The 18,765-nt window shown below is 37.8% G+C and overlaps 1 protein-coding gene across 12 annotated transcripts in view; it reads right to left on the bottom strand.

The window, feature by feature from the left end:
* Nucleotides 1-18,765, bottom strand: part of R3HDM1 (R3H domain containing 1) — a 54,559-nt gene that overhangs the window by 12,214 nt on the left and 23,580 nt on the right. For 5 of the 12 annotated variants that reach the window (XM_068407194.1, XM_068407201.1, XM_068407196.1 and 2 more), the window contains 8 exons: nucleotides 17,882-17,919; nucleotides 17,749-17,799; nucleotides 17,376-17,602; nucleotides 14,390-14,644; nucleotides 11,050-11,204; nucleotides 9,472-9,573; nucleotides 5,511-5,771; nucleotides 4,909-5,029 (listed from right to left, as the gene is read on the bottom strand). In XM_068407194.1, coding sequence (XP_068263295.1) covers nucleotides 4,909-5,029; nucleotides 5,511-5,771; nucleotides 9,472-9,573; nucleotides 11,050-11,204; nucleotides 14,390-14,644; nucleotides 17,376-17,602; nucleotides 17,749-17,799; nucleotides 17,882-17,919 — 1,210 coding nt within the window. The remainder of the gene's footprint in view (nucleotides 1-4,908; nucleotides 5,030-5,510; nucleotides 5,772-9,471; nucleotides 9,574-11,049; nucleotides 11,205-14,389; nucleotides 14,645-17,375; nucleotides 17,603-17,748; nucleotides 17,800-17,881; nucleotides 17,920-18,765) is intronic. The other 7 variants (XM_068407195.1, XM_068407202.1, XM_068407199.1 and 4 more) reach the window with 5 other exon arrangements.

The raw sequence follows: 18,765 nt of genomic DNA, 5'->3' as shown, positions 1-18,765 counted from the left end.
CACATTTAAATCTTATTTTGAAATAATGAACACATTTTATATAAAAGTGAAAATGTATGCATAGCATTTTCCAATGGCTTTTTAAATCTGGCAACTTCATAAGAATTGAACTTATCATGCATATAAAAAGAAGGTAACATCAAAATTAACAGATTTATTAATTTGGATCAAGCATGAAATACTATACATACTATCTGCAATGCTGCTCTCACATGCTTGCAATATTTATTGACACTCTAGTGAGTTACATGCATTAACACCTTGACTTGATAGGTGAAAGCTGAAAGCATTTGAACAAAGCATGCTAGATAATCTCAAAGCCCATTAATTGTCTATTATTATGAACAAGGCCATTCTAGGTACTTTAGTTTTGAAATTCTAGTTATGCTAAATTCTATTAGTACCTCAGATGCCCCAGGGAGGAGAGCATCTTGACTGTGATTCAAAACTGAATCACGCTTCAAGAAAATTTGTGTAAGGCATGTGTGTAAATCTTTTTAAAATGGCAATTTCTACTGAAATCTGTAATGCTAAAACCAACTGGGAACGGAGAAGAATCTTCCAGGTAAAAGCCACGTTCATATACAGTGGAAGAGATTTTATATTCAAAGCTATTTTGAGGAAAAAAAGATGTTCATATTCACCCCTCTACAGTGCATCTACAACAATTTATTATTGAACTGGTGTCCTCTGCTATCTTTCAAAAATGGCCTAAAAAACCCCCAAACCCCCAAAAAACAAACCCCCAAAATACACAAGCACGAATGCCAAACCGAAATCTGTGCATTTATTAGGTCCAACCTTAACTCCCGCCTTTTTTTTTTTTTAAAAGCGTATCGTAGGTAACTGCTACCATGATCAAAACACATGCAGAACACAAGTAAAGTTCTTGTTGTCATAGTCTGTTATACAGGTATGTGCTACTTACCCCATCAGCAAAAACCCACAACTATCAGTGTTTCTGAGACAAAGCCAGTTATTGCTCCAGAATAACAAAACTGGGGTTGTCAAGATGCACCGACAGCAAGAAGAGTCTCTATCTAACTTGGACACATTCACATTCTACTGACCTTGACAGTCCCAGTGCTCCCTACCTTGGTATGGAACTATAATAAAGCAAATATAGCTGCAAAAACTCGCTTAGATTTTTTTTTTTTAAACTGTGTTTAAAAAATTGCATGGTCTATTTTGAAAATAATCAGTTAACACAAAAGGCTTTTTTGGTAAATAAAACCCACCAATGTTCATTGATTACATACATACAGGGTACTACAAACACTGTGAATTAACAGTCTCAGCTGGCTGTCTCTATAGAAATTGCAACAACGAAGACTAAAAAATACTGTTAATATAAACAAATATTGCCTCAGAAAAGTAAAGAGAAGAAGGCTCCGTTTGTTAAAACCAAGAGAGCTATTCATTAGAAACAATGCACCACAAATATTTTCAGTGCTATACAAAGCTTCAGAACAATGCATGCTTCAATCAGGATTAGTAATTAGAATTTTTAGTAACTCTTAAATTTGAACTGTGCACAAAAATCCATCTCATATCTGTAATAAACAAAATGCTTAAATGTACTTCGTTACAAAATGATCTACGGCACCTAGAAAGCAGCAGAGTGCGAAGCTGCAGTATATGACAGATAACAATCGATACATCTGCAATCAAAACCCCTCATTTCCCAGAAACTGCAACGTAGCTGTGAATATTTTTCAGCTTTTTCTGGCACTTCCAGAGACAGACATGATCAATTTTGCAAGCAGGGAGAACTGGAACAATATAAATTGACTGCCAAGAAGGTTCCCCACAGCGTCCCAAAGAATGCTCTATTTTTAGCTTCACAATTTCACCTCTGTATAGAGAGTGGTCTGACAGAAATGCAGCACTCAGCAGAAAACCCACACCTGCCAGAGCAGATTGCCTCATTACACAGAAATACTCTGAAACAGTAGATAAAAACCAAAGCATGTTTCTTAATATTTACATAATTAATAAGAAATCACTGTTAATATAAGAAAAGTTTACTTACAGAATATAGAACTACATTTTCTGAATAACACAGTAAGAGCCAGAAACAGCCTTTATTCAAGAACAGAAGAGCAAGTACAATCACTTGGTTAACAAGCCGTGAGTATAGCTTGATTACAACTACCACAACAAGAGCTATTATTACAACTGTTACAGTTTTCTCACTGGCCGTTGTGAAGCAGAAGCTAGTTGAACTTCAGCTGATGTTCCTACAGCAACTGTAGTTCAGACAAGATTTTTAATCAACCTGTGGTGAGGTCTCATGGTAACTGGGCCCTCATGATCACGGCAATCGGAAAGGCCTTTTTCTTAAACAGAGTTTTCTTCTCCCAACGCCTTTCGGACAACCAAAGCATTTTTATTAAAAGTGAACCCCCCAAATATTTCACCTGAAACCCTTTAAAAAGGAAGCCAGGAAGCAGCTGAAAAAGAGACCGGTTCACTGTGAGAAATGTAAACCTCTCAGACAGTGTTACGGCCCCGAATCCAACAGCTCATAAATAAAGTCAGGCCACTCCGTAATATTAAACCAAAAGTGGCTTCAGATGCCATGCTCCCAGAAGCTGTCATCTTTTATCTAAATTTGTGTTTGGAAAGTTACTTCGTAGTTAATAACTGCTTTATAAGATGAATAAAACCCACAGCTTTTATGAAATACAGGATTTGTTAATTCTCACTTCTGACCAGACACATTGCTGTATTAGCCAAGTAACATGCCGCCTTTTGTCTAAAAAACAGCCGTCGCTAATAAGCATCAACCATTTTGGATGAAGCTTTGTGTCAACTTAATACAAATATTTAAGGTTTAAAATAAATCTACAAGAGAGATAATTTCAAAATACACCATCTCACGAGCAGTTTACAGAACAGAAAAATGACGTGGAACCTTCCCTCTCTAGGATGCTGATTCAAATTTGCCTATAAAGCAGTAAATGAGAGCCAGCAATGGCTAGGGAGCAGTTGGGATATTTTGAGTTTAACACTAATTATGCAGTTGCTAGTAAAATACTTCTATCATTAGTGCTAGTAAACGCTAAGTAACCAAACAGGATTGAATTGGGAATTATTGGGAAACGGGAATTATTGGCTGGACCACCCCTTCACTACTTAAACACGATGTCTTGATGTCAGGGTTACAGGTACAATGAACTTTATCAAAGTAGTGACGTAGCTGTCTGCAGAGCTTTCTTATTTTATTTCTTCTAGAACACAGAGGGAGATTTTAGCTGCTGACGCTTTTCACCCTGTGCACATTACAGGCAGTGAAACTCAGTTAAAACATAAAGAGCTAAAAACATACAGGAAGGAAAATTACTTACCTAATAGCAATTGACTCCTCCCTTTGCATCTTGGTGCTGATGCACCGTCACCCCATGGTTTCAAATTCAGATCGATTTATTTAGCTACACATATACACTGGGCTCTCTCTGACTTAGAGAGTTTGTGTGCTATTCACACAGGGTGTCCCCACAAATGGGGAAGTAATCCCAGTTGAGCCACAGACTGTTTGCTATTAAGTAGGCTAGGTATTAAAAATTCTGAGGAAGGAAAGCAGGTTGCATAATACAGTTGGATAACGCGTCTTTAACACCAGTGGATAAAACAAGTTGCAAAAACAAGTAATTTGTTTTCCCCTGAAAAAACATCAATACACTTTCACTTCTGAAGAGTGAAAAGTGGTGCTCTATTTTTCAGTGAGCAGGTACTAACAGTACTTTAAAATGATTTGACAACCCTACCATAAGTGGGCATCACATCTTGATGATTCTGCAGTGAAATAATCCCACATAAATTTGTGAACTGAACCCTGAATAACAACTTCAAGTGTGGCTGCAATTGGAGCACTTCCTAGAAGAACTGCAGGAGAGGGAGCCATCCCTCTTTAAGGCTACTCCATAGAACAGCTATAAAGAACTCCAGTTAATATTTGTAAAAGGTGATCTTTCATCCTATTTCTGTAGAGCAACACATAGTTGGGGGTGGGAATTAAAAAATCCTTCTTCCTGAAGGAAACTCAAAAGGACACCAAGTCTTAACGTATTCAATGAAGACATGGTATAAAAGGCTGATTTTTAAGGACCTCTGCCTCCAATCATCACTAGTTACTTCTGAAAGTTTTGACTGTGAGTTAAGATATTACTCAGAAGTAAATTTGTTTCAGGAATCCAGATCTTTTTGAAGAAGTCGTAACAATATTTTAAAGTACAGATTATCAGAATAATGGTAACTGCAGTTACAATTTGTAAGGAAAAAAGATAATAGGAAAGAAAGGAGACAGAAATACAGCTTAATAACATTCATAGAGGTAACTCAGAAACACTAGAAAAGTCTTTACTAAAAACAGGAGGAGCAGAAAACTAATTCTAACCACTTAAGTCTCATTATATATTCTATTCAATACCCAGATACCTTTAATCAAAGGACAGAAAGACAAATTAAAACACTATCACCAGGATCTCCTGCACAGCAGACTTTTCATGGCACAACATCTAAAATTAGTATCTTTTGTTTAGAACTTTCAGTTAAGGCACCTCTCTGCAATGTCACAACATTTAAATGTACTAATTCATCTTACTTTGCAAATTACTATAAAGTTAGTAACTAAGTGACAAGTTTTTTAAATTATTCCATTCTAAACTTAAAAAATATTATCCTATTATTAAAATTACAGCATGAGCCACTCATAGTAATGGCTCCAGTCTCAAGTTTCATGAACAACTGACTCAAATTTTTCCACCTTAGGTTAGTTACGCTTTGTATCCCATATTTGAACTTCTACTTTATTTGAAATTATACAGCAAAATAAGTTTAAAAAGCAAAACCAGGAGAAAACGCACACAAGGTGTTCTAATGAAATGCTGAAAAAGTTCAACCAACCTGTCTGCTGTCCAGGCTGTGCCAACGGTTGGTTTTGCTGTGTGTTGTAATGGACAGAAACAGGTCGGTATTGTTGACTGGAGTGCGGGTACTGATTGGGGGTACAATAACAAGCTGGCATCTAAAAACGAACAACAATTAAAGAGATTCACTACCTGCAAGTTTATAGAAGGCAGACATCTAAATGCAAAAAGAATCACGTGATAAAAGATGCAAAACTTACTAAAAAGGTGCAACTAATGGTTTAGTAATTAAAAAATACTCATACTACATGAATTCCCTCTTTAACAGCCAATTTCTTCTACTGTCACTGTAGATGTAACAATTCCCACAACGAAACATTTGAGACACTAGAAAACTACGCACAACATGAGTTTTACCAGCTACAGGTAAATAGGAAAACCTGGGTGATTTTTCCTCCTCAAGTAAACTGAAGTCATTCATTTCAAAGCACGTAAGCCAGAAAAACCCCAACCACAGAATAAATGCAGACAGCTGCAATTTAACAGGGAGCCCCACACCATATAAAAAGCTCATTAATAGAACAGCATGATCAGTTTTTAAATACAGCTTTTGGGAGGATGGAAACAGAGGCAGTGTACCTGCGGCACAGGCTGCTGCATATATCCCTGCTGCTGGAGTACTTGCTGGTTGACAGGGTGGCTGGATGTCGAGTAGCCTGGAGCAGAAACTGGTTGGCCCGAGGGTGGTGGAGGTGGAGCAGCTGCAATGATATAGCCAGGCTGCTGTGGGGGCTGGAGGACCACAGTGGACTGGAACATAGCGCTGTGAGGTTCAGCCGGGTCTGCAGGTGGCTGGCGGGCAAGACTCATATGGCTAAACTGTGATCCTAGGTTGTCTTGCTGTAATAGTTAAAAAAAAGGAGAAGTTACATTCACAAACGTACACTGAAGAAAAAAAGAATAGAATAGCCAAATATCTCAGTAAGTTTCAGATATGCATGTCTCAAATTACGGTGAATTAGCAACATCAGCCAAAGAACAACAGGAAAGAACAAGACGGAACGCAGCAGTAAATTATCTTCAGGGCTGACAGCAGGAGAGAACATCCACATTCAGAGACTTCACTCATTTCACTGCAAATACTCGATTTTTAGATTACATCTGCCTCTGTCTACTTATTGTAAAAATTCAGTTCTCAAAAATAAAGTCAGAATTTGTCACTTATGTTTTCTGATTGGACTCCAAAGCTTGAGTGAAAACATCTAACCCCAGTTAAAATAGCGGAATTGCTACAGTAATTTTTGGTTTTAAGAGCTTAAGTTAATGAGGCTCTAATCCTGAATAACAAGGTACATTCCTCTAACTTGGTATTATGCTACATGCAAGGATTAATTTTTTTTAGCCTGAAATCAAGTAACAGCTGCAAGAAATGTATTCTAGTGGTTACATACTATCTGTATTTTATTAACATCTGAAACTATGATACTGATTGCACTGAGCACTGCAGGAGTCCTGTGAAATTTGAAACTTCTATTACCGTAACACCAAGCTTCTTTACAAGCAATTCAGCATTAAATTATGAACATCCTGGAAATTAGACGCGATCGCTGGTATTGTATTTTTTTGCTAAACAGGAAGGTTTGGTTCATACTTCAACAGTGGACTCTCCAAACATGGGGCAACATTAAAAATATTTTAAGACCACTTGATCTTCTCTTAGATCAGCCTGAAGACGATAGGAGTTAATCAAGAAAGAGGAAGTGCAAGCTCTGTCTTTTACTGATTAGCTACATTCACGTTTTATGATGAAATTTTATAGTTCCCAGGCTAAAGATATTCTTAATTACTACTGGAAATATGAATTTGTACCTAAAACTTTCTTTAGAATACCTTTACAGCTTAAAACCCCCTATTTTCGTTAGGTCAACAACCTAACTTTGTCTTTGCCATTTCATTCTTTAATGATGCCTATTAACGCAATTATAATGCTTTCCTACATTGGATTTTTACACTCTGCTTTTCATAATACCAAGTTTAGAGAGGAGATACTGATATTTAATTATGAGTTAATATTACCTCTAAAAATGTCCAAAGGACAAACCGAAGCAATGCACATTTATTTCTGTTACACTACCACTATGAGGAAATTCTGATCTGGTCAGTTTGTCCTACAGTGGTATGTACAGTACAAGCATGATTAACCACTGAGACATGGTATTACCGATAAACGGATCAAGCAAACTTTCCTGGTACCAACTACAGGTGTGTTGCATTTAGAGCATGAACCAAGACCAACAATCCTTTTCACTGTGTTACTTGAGTTACCATCAGCAGGAATAAATTTTTGAAGCTGCCAGCACACTTCATATTTGAAACCATTTCCTGAATATAAAATGCTCTGGAACTATTATAACCTGGACGGAGTTTCATTCTCTGCTTTAAGAGCCGCGTGCCTAACAGTGATTGTGACTCACGGCATAGAGACACCTGAACTAGCTGCTACTAGCAGCTAGTCATGTGCTAAACTCCCATGGGAAGCTCACACTGGTTTATTAACCATTCTCACTTCCTTCCTAAGGAGGTAAGTTATACTGACTGCAGTCCACACATACTCAAACTCTAAAATAACAAGAGAAACAACATTGCTAATAACAAAACACCCTCCATGAAGTGCAATTCCTTTTATAATTGTATACCTAAACTACAGATAACAGTTACAATATAGTTTTAATTATATGCAGGCTACTGAATTCAGATAAATCTGTATCTATTATAAAACATTTCTGATTAATGTTGAAAATAATAACAAAAGAAAAACTGAACACATACTAAAATAGCTGTTGTATAACACTGTGGTGGGTTAACCTTGGCTGGCTCCTAGGTGCCCACCAAGCCGCTCTATCACTCCCCCATCCTTAGCAATACAGGGGGAGAAAATAAGATGGAAAGCTCATGGGTCAAGGCAAGGACAGGGAGATCACTCACCAATTGCCATCATAGGCAAAACAGACCTGACTTGGGGAAGATTAATTTATTGCCAATTAATAACAGAGTAGGATCGTGAGAAATAAAAACAAAACTAAAACCAGCTTCCCCCAATCCCCCTGGCTTCTTCCCAGGCTCAGCTTCACTCCCAACTCTTCTGCCTCCTCCCCCGAGTGTCACAGGGGGATGGGGAATGGGGCTTGTAATTGGTTCATAACACTTCATCTCTGCTGCTCCTTCCTCCACTCCAGCGTGGGGTCCCGCCCACAGGATACAGTCCTTCACAAACCTCTTCAACATGGGTCCTTCCTACAGGCTACAGTTCTTCAAGAACTGCTCCAGCGTGGGTCCCTTCCACGGGGTGCAGTCCTTCAGGAACAGACTGCTCCAGCGTGGGTCCCCTACCGGGTCATAGGTCCTGCCAGCAAACCTACTCCTGCGTGAGCTCCTCTCCATAGGCCACAGCTCCTGCCAGGAGCCTGCTCCTGCCCTCCACAGGCTGCAGTTTCCTTCAGGGCATCTCTGCCTGCTCTGGTGTGGGATCCTACACGGGCTGCAGGGTGGAGAGCTGCTCCACCGTAGGCTGCAGGGGGAGAAACTGCTTCACAATGATCTTCTCCACAGGCTGCAGGGCAATCTCTGCTCCAGCACCTGGAGCACCTCCTCCCTTTCCTCCTTCTGACCTTGGTGTCTGCACAGTTGTTTCTCACTCCTCTCTCTCACAGCTGCTGCACAGCGTTTTTCACCCTTCCTCAAATACATTGTCACAGAGACACCACCGGCGTCAATGACTGACTCAGCTTTGGGCAGCGCAGGGTCAGTCTTGGAGCTGCCTGAAATCGGCTCTGTCCGACATGGGGGCAGCTCCTGGTCTCTTCTGGCAGAAGCCACCCCTGCAGCCCCCCTGCTACCAAACCCTTGCCACATAAACCCAACACAAACAGGTATTCATGAGAGTATCAGAGCTCTCTGGGAAGCTCCCGTTGCTGACCTGGACTCTAGTGCAGATTCTGTCTTGGATAACTCTTCTCCTTTACTAGGTTTCAGTTTCAATTTGTGGGGTTTTTTTTTTGTTTATTTGTTCTGTTTTTTTTAAACACAAAAGACTAAGATATTTCATTTCCAGCTTCTATTTATTAAACAAGGGATGCTATTGAAGTGACCGTGTTAAGAGGTCTGGCAAAGAGGCTAGAAAAAGGTAACCTCAAAAAACCAGAACAGCCGATCCCTCAAAACGTATTAGGGTTCAGCAGAAGAAAGAGCAGATAAAGAAACATCAAGGAAGGATGGAAAGAGGTTAATCCAGAGACATAAAAAGGTACTGACTGGCTAACAAAACAATAGCATTGAAATGCTGTTCCTTTACAAAGGGAAATAATATATATCTAAATATAGAGATATATAGCCTTAATTGTGTACATTTCTGCTGAACTTGAAATAAACACATTAAAATCGCAGGAACTATTTTCCCCCACTCAGGTAATATTTTACTGTGATTGAGCAGCTAGCCAGTCATTACACTGGTATCACACTCCACTTACAACCAACCAAGCAAAGGTCAGCATCCACTAAAGATTAACCCATGCAGAGAGGAGATGAACAGAAGATGTAATACCACAGAATATTGCTGTGTAGAGGAGACTGGCAGGAGCGGGGGTGGATAAGAGACGGCAGAGTACTGAACAGGCTGGGAAGAAGGCTGCAGAGGCCGCAGAGGCTGAAGAAATAACAGGTTTATAAACATGGTTAACATCAGAGTAAGAGAAGTGAAAACAAAGTCTAAGTCTTTTGTAACAGATAAGAGCAACTATGCTCCATTACCAGAGAGGGAATGGATACTTCTTTTTTTAAGCTCAAGATTGCAAAGAATTAAACCAGAAGTAATTTTCAATATCTCAGTCTCCCAGCAGAAATACATTTGCTTTATTTGTTATATATTATATTAGCTATAAGTCAGCAAATTGCTTCTATTTAACATTTACTGTTTCTTTAGAGAGATTTTTGAAATGATAAAACAAAAAACTACACATGCATTCTAAATACAAGTTGTTCCAAAGCATCTAAAGACAGAATGAATTTACTACTAACCACAGATTAAAACATATTACTTTCACTTATTCAACAATACTAAAATATTTTCTCTAGATTGTGGTTATCTGAACATCAGAGAGGTATCATTGCTGATAATATTTGGGGCAGGTTCAACTCCAGTATCCATCAAGAAGGCAATCACAGTAGTAAAGAATTTGTGAAGAGAGCTGCAAATACCACAGAGACACTTCCATAAACTAGATAGGGAGAAAGGTACAAATAAGCCTTTTTCAAAACAGACCATCCTACTGCGGCATAAGCAGCTATCCCGAACAGAAGATTTAAACAGACAAAATGAACAAAGATAAAGGCTTAGATGAAGTTCTATAAAGAACTTTTTGATAAAATTTGAGAACAATTTGAAAATACCACAGTTAACTATAGCCAGTAGCTTGGTGCCTGAAATAGCTGCTGTGAAAATAGGTAGAACCCTCCCTTCTCCTGCCCATACGCACTCTTTGCTTTTCTTTCCTTCTTCTTCAAGGGCTGAGGTCATCTTTAATCAGGCCTGTTTTAGTAAATTCCTCTTGTACAAGATGAGGATAAAATATATCCGGTACTTTAGCATGCAGATTTGTGTTTAGAGTAAGCCCAAGTGCTACTAAAGAGGCGTTCATACTCTACCAGTCCTAAGCTACCTCTTTTGTGCCATGAGTACTGCTTGTGCAGTACAGCCCAAGAATTCCTCTGGCTGAAAAATAACCTTAAGACAAGGAGACAAAGATTTCAGTTGGATTAACTTTCTTCCCAGCTTGCTGACTGTATAACTGTTAATGCCAGGGGTGACCACAGTGTGACTAAGGACGAAGGCAGAGCCTCTCTTCCAGAGCAATCTGGACTTGGTATGTTCTTGATACCACAATATTTTCATACTAAAATATCTTCTATCTTTTTAAGAAAAGGCTGCCCACCATGTTCAGTTATTAGCAGGACTGATAGTTCTGAGGCCTGTGGGGGAAAGAAGTCCAGTTACCCATACCTGTGTAGCTACTACTTCTTAACCTATGCTTCAGCAGAACCAACCTACTGATCCCCTTGTTATCAGAGAGCAATATGACAGTGTCAGCCATCAACACAAGCATTGTGTATTTGACATGTGCACCTGTGAGAGGACGTGATTAGCTGCTGGCTGTTGCTGAGGTGGTGCGGGAAGAGGTGGCTGCTGCGGAGGTCCAGGCACTTGGGTCCTAACAGGTTGCTGAGGCATAGGAGGATTGTACACAACTGGAGTGCCATCTGGATTAAGGAATGGCTGACCTGAAAAGTTGAAAGAGAACAAACACAACCAAATGGCAGCCAGCTGCATCATTATGTTTGGAGAAAATAAAGACAAATGTATTTACAGTAGGCAAAATGAATAAAATAATAAAATTTGAAAACAAGTGAAGTCATACTGTTTTATATGACAGATTGATGCCAAATCCTCACAACTACATTTATAATAGCAATGACTAAACAGGCCTCATGTGACAAACTACATGCAGTTAAAACCCAAAACATTCAAGGTAAACAAAGATACCCCAGTCTTTAGTTAGTGAACACGCATAAATATTTGCTGTATCCTGCTTGTCTTGAAAACTCATTTTTAATTAAGTGGATTGAAAAGGGCAGAAGTAATAAAGGGAAATGCTACTAAAAATACTATTTAAAGGACCTTTTAAAAGGCAATTAAATGAATCTCCTTTAATCAGTCTGAACACCAATCAGAACACAGGAGAGTTTAAAGGCAAATATTTTAAAAATATATATAAAGCAGTAGCTGCAACGGTACTCCCATAACTGCTAATGAGATTACTGTTAAAGGACTCTCTTCCCCTATTTACAGATGAATCAGCTTTTAGCTTTCAAATTAAATAATGTAGTATTATTCTCCTGTTTAATAATTTGTAACTTCAATATTACAGCAGCAGATGAATGAAAAAGAATTAAAAATTAAACTACTTAAAAGTAAATTATAAACAAACAGTGATTTATTTTGGTGCCTGGGTTGGGAAAAAACAAAACAAATCAAAGGAACAACAGATTAACTAGCAAGGACCTGTGTCTAGCTGCTTAGTGACATGTGTCTTGCATTGGCTTATTTTGATGCTTAAGGTCCAAATACTGATGTAAATTTTTCTCTCCTCTGATATAAATATTTTCTTGTCCGAGATTCTTTCCAGAAAGGTATAAACTGAGACTAAAGCCCCTGCGCCCTAGCCAGGGTCCTGTCAAAGTAGACTCATGCTCCTGCAGACTTCTTCGTCCCATCATATTTAAATGCAAGTGGCCAACATAAACCTGGAAGAGTTACTCAAGAGAGGACTAAGGCAATTAATGCGAGGAATAGACAGGAAGCATGAACAAACTTACTGTACTCAGTTTAGCTTAATGGATTTCTCTTTAATGCTCAAGATTTGGGAATGTTCACATAAATAAGGAGTCAGATTTTCTTATTTCCTTCTGCCGCTTTGTGGTAATCACAGGAGCTTAACTTGTTTGCTGTAGTGGCTGAGTAAGAACTGTCTTCCTAATTACTGTCTTCAACTACCGAGAAGAATGACTCTGTTGACTTAAGGTCATGAGATCCTCTGTCAGAAATGCTGAGAAACTAAATCTATGGTTTTTGAACTCTGGCTGTCATTTGGAACAATAAAGCCAGATGAACAATTACAGAATATGATGACTGGAGTACACTCTAAGTCGAAAGTTTATCTGAACCTGGAGATTCCTTGTTCTGGAAGTGTACTTTATCTTCTATTAGACACTCATTAGTTATAAACATTATCTTCTGTTATGAAAGACTCAATGACTGGTTTAAATACATTAAAACCAGATAAAATGTAAGAATCATCACAATTTGAAAATCAAGCTAATTTTAACGAATATCAGAGTCAAGCCTACAATTCTGCTGCCTTTTCTAAGGGGGGTGCAAGTACAAGATGCTTTCAGATGAAAAACTTTCACGGTCCCCTTTGTTTCTCTGCCCTTCCCTGTTGCTATGTGGAAGTCCCATCAATGTAACAGGGAAAATGACCAACAGTACAGGAGGAAGAAAGTGAAACTAATCACATGCAAAATGTTGACAAGCACATAACTGAAATGAAGATGACTCAAAACCTGCTATTTTTTAAGTGACAAAACTGTACCATGTTTTACATGAAATCACTTTCAAGCTGATGGTACCGTTTCAGTGCCTGCAATACCTGTTTTGCTGTACAGTAACTCTAAAGATTTTAGCACGGTCATGCTATAAAGTCATCATATGAAAAATGACAGCCAACATTCTTCATATTTAATGTAGAGTACAAAGTACTCTAGTGTATACAAACACTAAACCCACTTATTTTTCTAGCAAAACTTGATCACTAATCATCATATTTGTCTTCAGATGGTCAACACACAATGGAAAATTCATGTATATGATGTACAACTATCACATTAGAACTAGAAAAACTAAGTCAATAGTGCTATTGTCCAGAACTTAAAATTTATCTATTTCAATGTTAAATCTTTTAGTTATAGAAGAGAAATAATTTATTAACTGATCATTTTAACAACCCCAAAGAGAAAAATTTAGTTTAAAACATCACATGCAGTTATATTCAAACATAAAAAAGTCCATCTACAGAATGACGGGAAACACATCCTGAAGTATTTTTTTTTCTACAAGGAAAATAAATCTTTAAACTAAAATTAAAATATAATAAATTTCCAAAGATTACGATGTGTTACATAAAAGGTAAATCAAAACTTTCAGGATTTCTTAACTTCTACAATAAAGTAAAAGTTTTCCCAGAGAACGCTAACTAGTCATTTAATCCAGACAAGTAGTTACACATCTCCTTGCATCTACATTATGAAGTATTAATTTCCTACTACTTACTAAAAATATCAGTATTGGCCCATTACGCCAACATTGATTTAATCCTGTTTTAAACAGTTTAGAAATAGCATGTAATCTCATGCTTATTTCTTTCACTTGTATCGTCAGTGTCATGAGCATAGAGATAAAAGAGTATGTTGCAACAAACAAAATGAAGGATGATAAATCCTTTCAAGTCAATATGAATACTTCTTCAGGCTCTCTCCCCTCACTGAAACTGTTTTGTAGTAGCACTGAGAAAGACTTTTCCCTCCCCTGAAAACAGCCAAAGAAATTCATTTAAGTTATTCTGTGTTCTGGATAATAAATCATAGTATTTTCATATTTTGTGCAAGTCACGTATTAAAATTTTACATATAAGTTAAAACTCTACTAGAGAAAATCAAGTGAGTTTACTTGTTCCTTTGATCCTAGAGTCATGCTTTCTTTTTAAATTAAGTGCACTGAACAAACACAACCACAGAAAAAAAAGAGAAAACGAAAGGGCAATACCGACATTCAGTCTTATGTAAACACTCGTGCATTTTTTTTTCCAAGTTCTCAATTGTAACAAAAACATCCACAAGCGTGTACCAACCTGTTTGAGGGTTGATCAGAACACTGCCAGGCGGTATGCCTGCCGCTTCCAAGGGAAGCAAAAAGAAGCTAGTGCTAGAAGGTGCCACTTGCCCGCTTATGCCACCATCAAAGGAAAGAGAGTTACTAGTGCTGACGGTTGGATAGACGGCAGGCGTGCCATGAGAGGGCTGGCTTAGAGCTGGCACTGGAAGAGGCTGCTGGGTGTGAGAAAGAGAACCCGTGGATGACCCTACACTACTAGAAGACTCTGAACCTAGGAAAGGAGTAATGAGAAATTGTTTTTACCTAGAGACAGAAACATCATGCTCACTTGACATATATACTTGCAAAGGCTTAACCTTAAAGCTCAGCATTAAGTACATTATTAAACAGTGGCCTTTTCAATGATCTCCCCCTTCATTTCCCCTGGAATTCCATTACAAGATTCCTTCTGTGAACCAAGGGTCGATTCAGCACTGCTTTGCACTGTAAATGAGGCTTTCATATCTAGCTCTGATTTTCTGGACAGAAAATACATATGCACATGTGCTAATGTTCAGTTCACCCACAAGTCATTTAAGTGACTGGTCACTTATTCCACAACGATGCATGCACATGTATCAACTGGATACACCGGAGCGACGAACACACAGCCTACAGCTAGTGCACATGTGCAGGCCACGGGGCAATGCAGGTGCAGTGGGCCCAAGGGCCCTTCCGAGACGCTAGCTAAATTCACGTGCTCTGTGGACATAGCCTGCATGCAAGCAATGACCATTTCCTTTTTACTACCACATGTCAGAGATCTTCTCTGACTCACCTACCAGACAAAGTGCAGAATACTAAAAAAAAAACAAACTATTTTTTTTCCTCCTCCGACAATTTTCAGACAACTCAAGAATACAGCTGGAAAAAATTATGGTAATATGGTGGCTTTATCCTAGTTCTATGCAACAATTCAAAGTTCAAAAGGAGTACGAAATAGCTGATTGAAAGCAATAATCATTTTACAGATATGAATGACTATAAACATTGCAAGGCAGTGGAGAACCAGACCCTGAGCTTTCTGAGAGGCAATGCATGCAGCTAAAAGCAATATTCCAAAAGTCCAATACGGAGAGGTCTGCAGAACTGCACTGTTCCTAGGTCACTCTATACCTAGATCTCTAGGCATACAGTTTATCAGAGTTTTTATCAAGTCTGCCATGATACTTGCACATACTTGGAGACAGAATACAGTTGTTTAAGTTTAAGAACTCTTCATTAGCAGCCTCTATACAATCTAGAAGAGAAAGCGACTCAAAAAAAGAGCGAAGTTATCTACTGTTTTAAGTTACTTTGCCGTTCTTCAAAAAACTTTCCAACTGTAACCCTTTCACTCATGTGTATGAAAGATAGTATAGCTTGAAGCATTTGCTGATGCTATTACCTTTTATCTATTGCTAGATGAAGTCAAATACAAAGCTATTAATTGTAAATTAGGCAAAATAGCATATCCCAGCTCTGTGAAACAATCTTCACCTGATCAGTTGCTTTGATTAGATTTGTTTACAAGTGTATCCACTTCTAGATTATGTAGAGAAATGAGGCTGAAGCCATTATAATTAAAGCCAATTATATCCTTGATCAAAATGAACAAACAAACCCAGTCTCAACACATGCAAAATCACCACAACCTGTAACTGCAGTGAAGCAACAACCATCAAGACAGGCATTCTGAACTTCGAATGTTAACTCTCAGAATGCCAAAATTAAGTTTCCAGAGAAATTTTAAGAATCCATTTATGTTCTTGCAATTTAGAAAACAAAGATTTCTAAGAATGTATTTTATATATACACTATTGTCAGGTAGTAGTTGCTTTTCAAGCTGTGCCAAACAGTATTACTACATTGCTAAATGAAATAACTCAACGTGATGGCACAATTTTACAGCATATGCAGAAGTCGCTTGGAATGTATTGTTTTTATACACGTATACAATGGACAAACAGAATTTGTAACTGGTTTACTGCATTAAGATATAGAAGTGTGGTGATATAAGGTAGTGGTGGTTTAAGGGAAAGCAAAAAATTTGAACAGATCCTCATTAGAAATAAGTTTTATAAATAACATCAAAGTCAAGCATAATACAGGCAAGCAATAATATTTTGCTTTTGTACAGTTCTACTTCAAATTCTCACGTAGTGCATGCAGAACCCACCCATCTATTACAAGCCTCAAAATTCTCCACAACCAAGACTATCTATTGGATCAAATTACGTTGGCATTTGGAATACAAATATTTACTACATTTCATTTTTGACCCACAGAAGATTTATATCTGTATTTTCTGAGATTTTGCTTTGACATTAATTAGAAGTTATCACACTTTTGAAACCCAGACTCTGAGTATTTTCCCCAACATTTCTGAATCTTAAAATTAAATAGCATACTTTGTTCCACTGATCCGATTTTTCAGCAATCTAAAAATTAAGTAAGATTTTTAGCCATATTCATCTAACAATGGCAGTGAAAGATAACACAACAAATATAACTAACAGTTCATAGGCTTTAATGCTGGTTTTCCTAGCTAGTAGGATAGCAGCACACAGTTTCCTAAGGCTGCACAATGCAGTTTTGCCACACTGAAACTAGAGTTGAACTCTAAATTTTTATTTTGAATAAAGTACTTATGTTGATAATGTTTTCAAATCCTTTGTATGAGATAAAATGCATTTAATTTGAAGCCATCTATAATGCACTTTAAAATTCTACTTCCAAAGTCAAAGTCTTAATTTAATTTGTTACCTGAATTCTAGTTCCCCAAGGCAGTTACACACTACAGGGCGAGGTCTGTAGTCGTTCCATGTATGCAGCACCCACTGTACCCAGAGGGAGTTGTATGCATGGAGCACCTACAAGACCGAGGCCTCTACGCATGTACACATCTGCAACACGCATCAAGTATCAAACCATCAGGTACTTCACAACTGTGGAACTACGTATTTGTACAGATTTTATTATACCTGTCTTCGACAGCCTGCCTGTGCTTTTGCTGCTTCCAGAGCTATCTCCTCTTGTCAGAACTGATATCCCACTGAAGCTGCTGGCTTTCGTTACAGCTGGCTTCAGATTGCGGATGGAGCTATCGGAGTCGGTGCTGCTCCAGGGACGGGGTTCACAATACTTCAGCTCATTCTCAGTACTGCTCTGATGGCTGTTGGCTGATCTCCCTGATGTTTCCTTATTGATTCTGTAAGTTATAAACTAAACTTTTAGCACAAGCATCAATTGCAAAATAAGGGAAAAAAAAAGAAAAGAAAAAAGAAAGAAAAGAAAAGGTGAAATGCATGCAGAATACTTTGGGATTTTATTTTTTTAAAAGAAATCATCAAATACCTAAGTATCTGTCGTCTTTGTTGTGTACTATTAGTTTCTTCCTCCTGGATTCTGTTGACATTTTAATAAGATAGCTTAATATTTATTAAGAAAATAGAAAAATGAAACAGAATTAAACTGCAAATTTTCTTACCTTTTATCAGTGAAATAATTCTCTTGGGAACACAGGGACTGAGGGGCAAAAAAGTGTAGAAATTAATATGAATGGCATCTAGAACCCCTACTACAGTGCAGTTACAAAACGTGTTGCAATTGGGAGTCTTTTGTATTATACATGGACCGTTACATCATCCTCTTTATGTTAAGCTGCCTGAAAACTTAGCCGCGTTGGTGGATAATTTCCATGTTATGTGAAAAAAAGGACAATATAAAAAGGCCCATCTGCAGGAAATAAAAGTCAGCATTAGAATAGTTACAATGGTGACTGTTTTATTTACGGCAGTATTTTTCTCAAGTTGCAATTCTTCCATTGGGCCTTCACTGCCTTATGTAGCTTCCAGCTGATGTGTGACTTCAAAAGTCTGTTAATACCACCTGAGTTGCCTTGTCTTCTGCTTGAAAGTGTGAAGTAGAAGATGACACTGGCTACTGCAATAATTGTACTGAATTCTTTGGGTACAAGTACACATATGCTAAAAAGCAGACAATATACAATCAAAAAGGCTATTATTCACTTCGACTATGTTGTCCTTGACTGTGACTTCTAACATTTGGTATAAAGTTTCTAAGGGTACAATGCACGGTAAATGAGTATGCAAAAGGAAAAGGTAATTTTATATCCAAAAGTCCATTCTTCTTGTTTGTAACTAAGATGAACAAAAAAAAAAAAGCTTTTGGAAAATATTTGGATATAGCAAATTAGCCACTCAGAGCTCATTACTCTTCAGAACACGAATCTGGTTTTGGATGTGTAAGAGCTACAGATAAATGTCAGAAAAAGTGGATTATTAGAAGTAATGCATATTTTTGAAGACATATTTGTTCTGTTTCATTCTATATAATTAAATATAATCACTA

The sequence above is a fragment of the Nyctibius grandis genome, chromosome 9 (assembly GCF_013368605.1).
Source record: "Nyctibius grandis isolate bNycGra1 chromosome 9, bNycGra1.pri, whole genome shotgun sequence".
Taxonomy (NCBI): domain Eukaryota; kingdom Metazoa; phylum Chordata; class Aves; order Nyctibiiformes; family Nyctibiidae; genus Nyctibius; species Nyctibius grandis.
The sequence above is the reverse complement of the archived record's forward strand: the minus strand, read 5'-3'. Positions and strand labels throughout refer to the sequence as shown.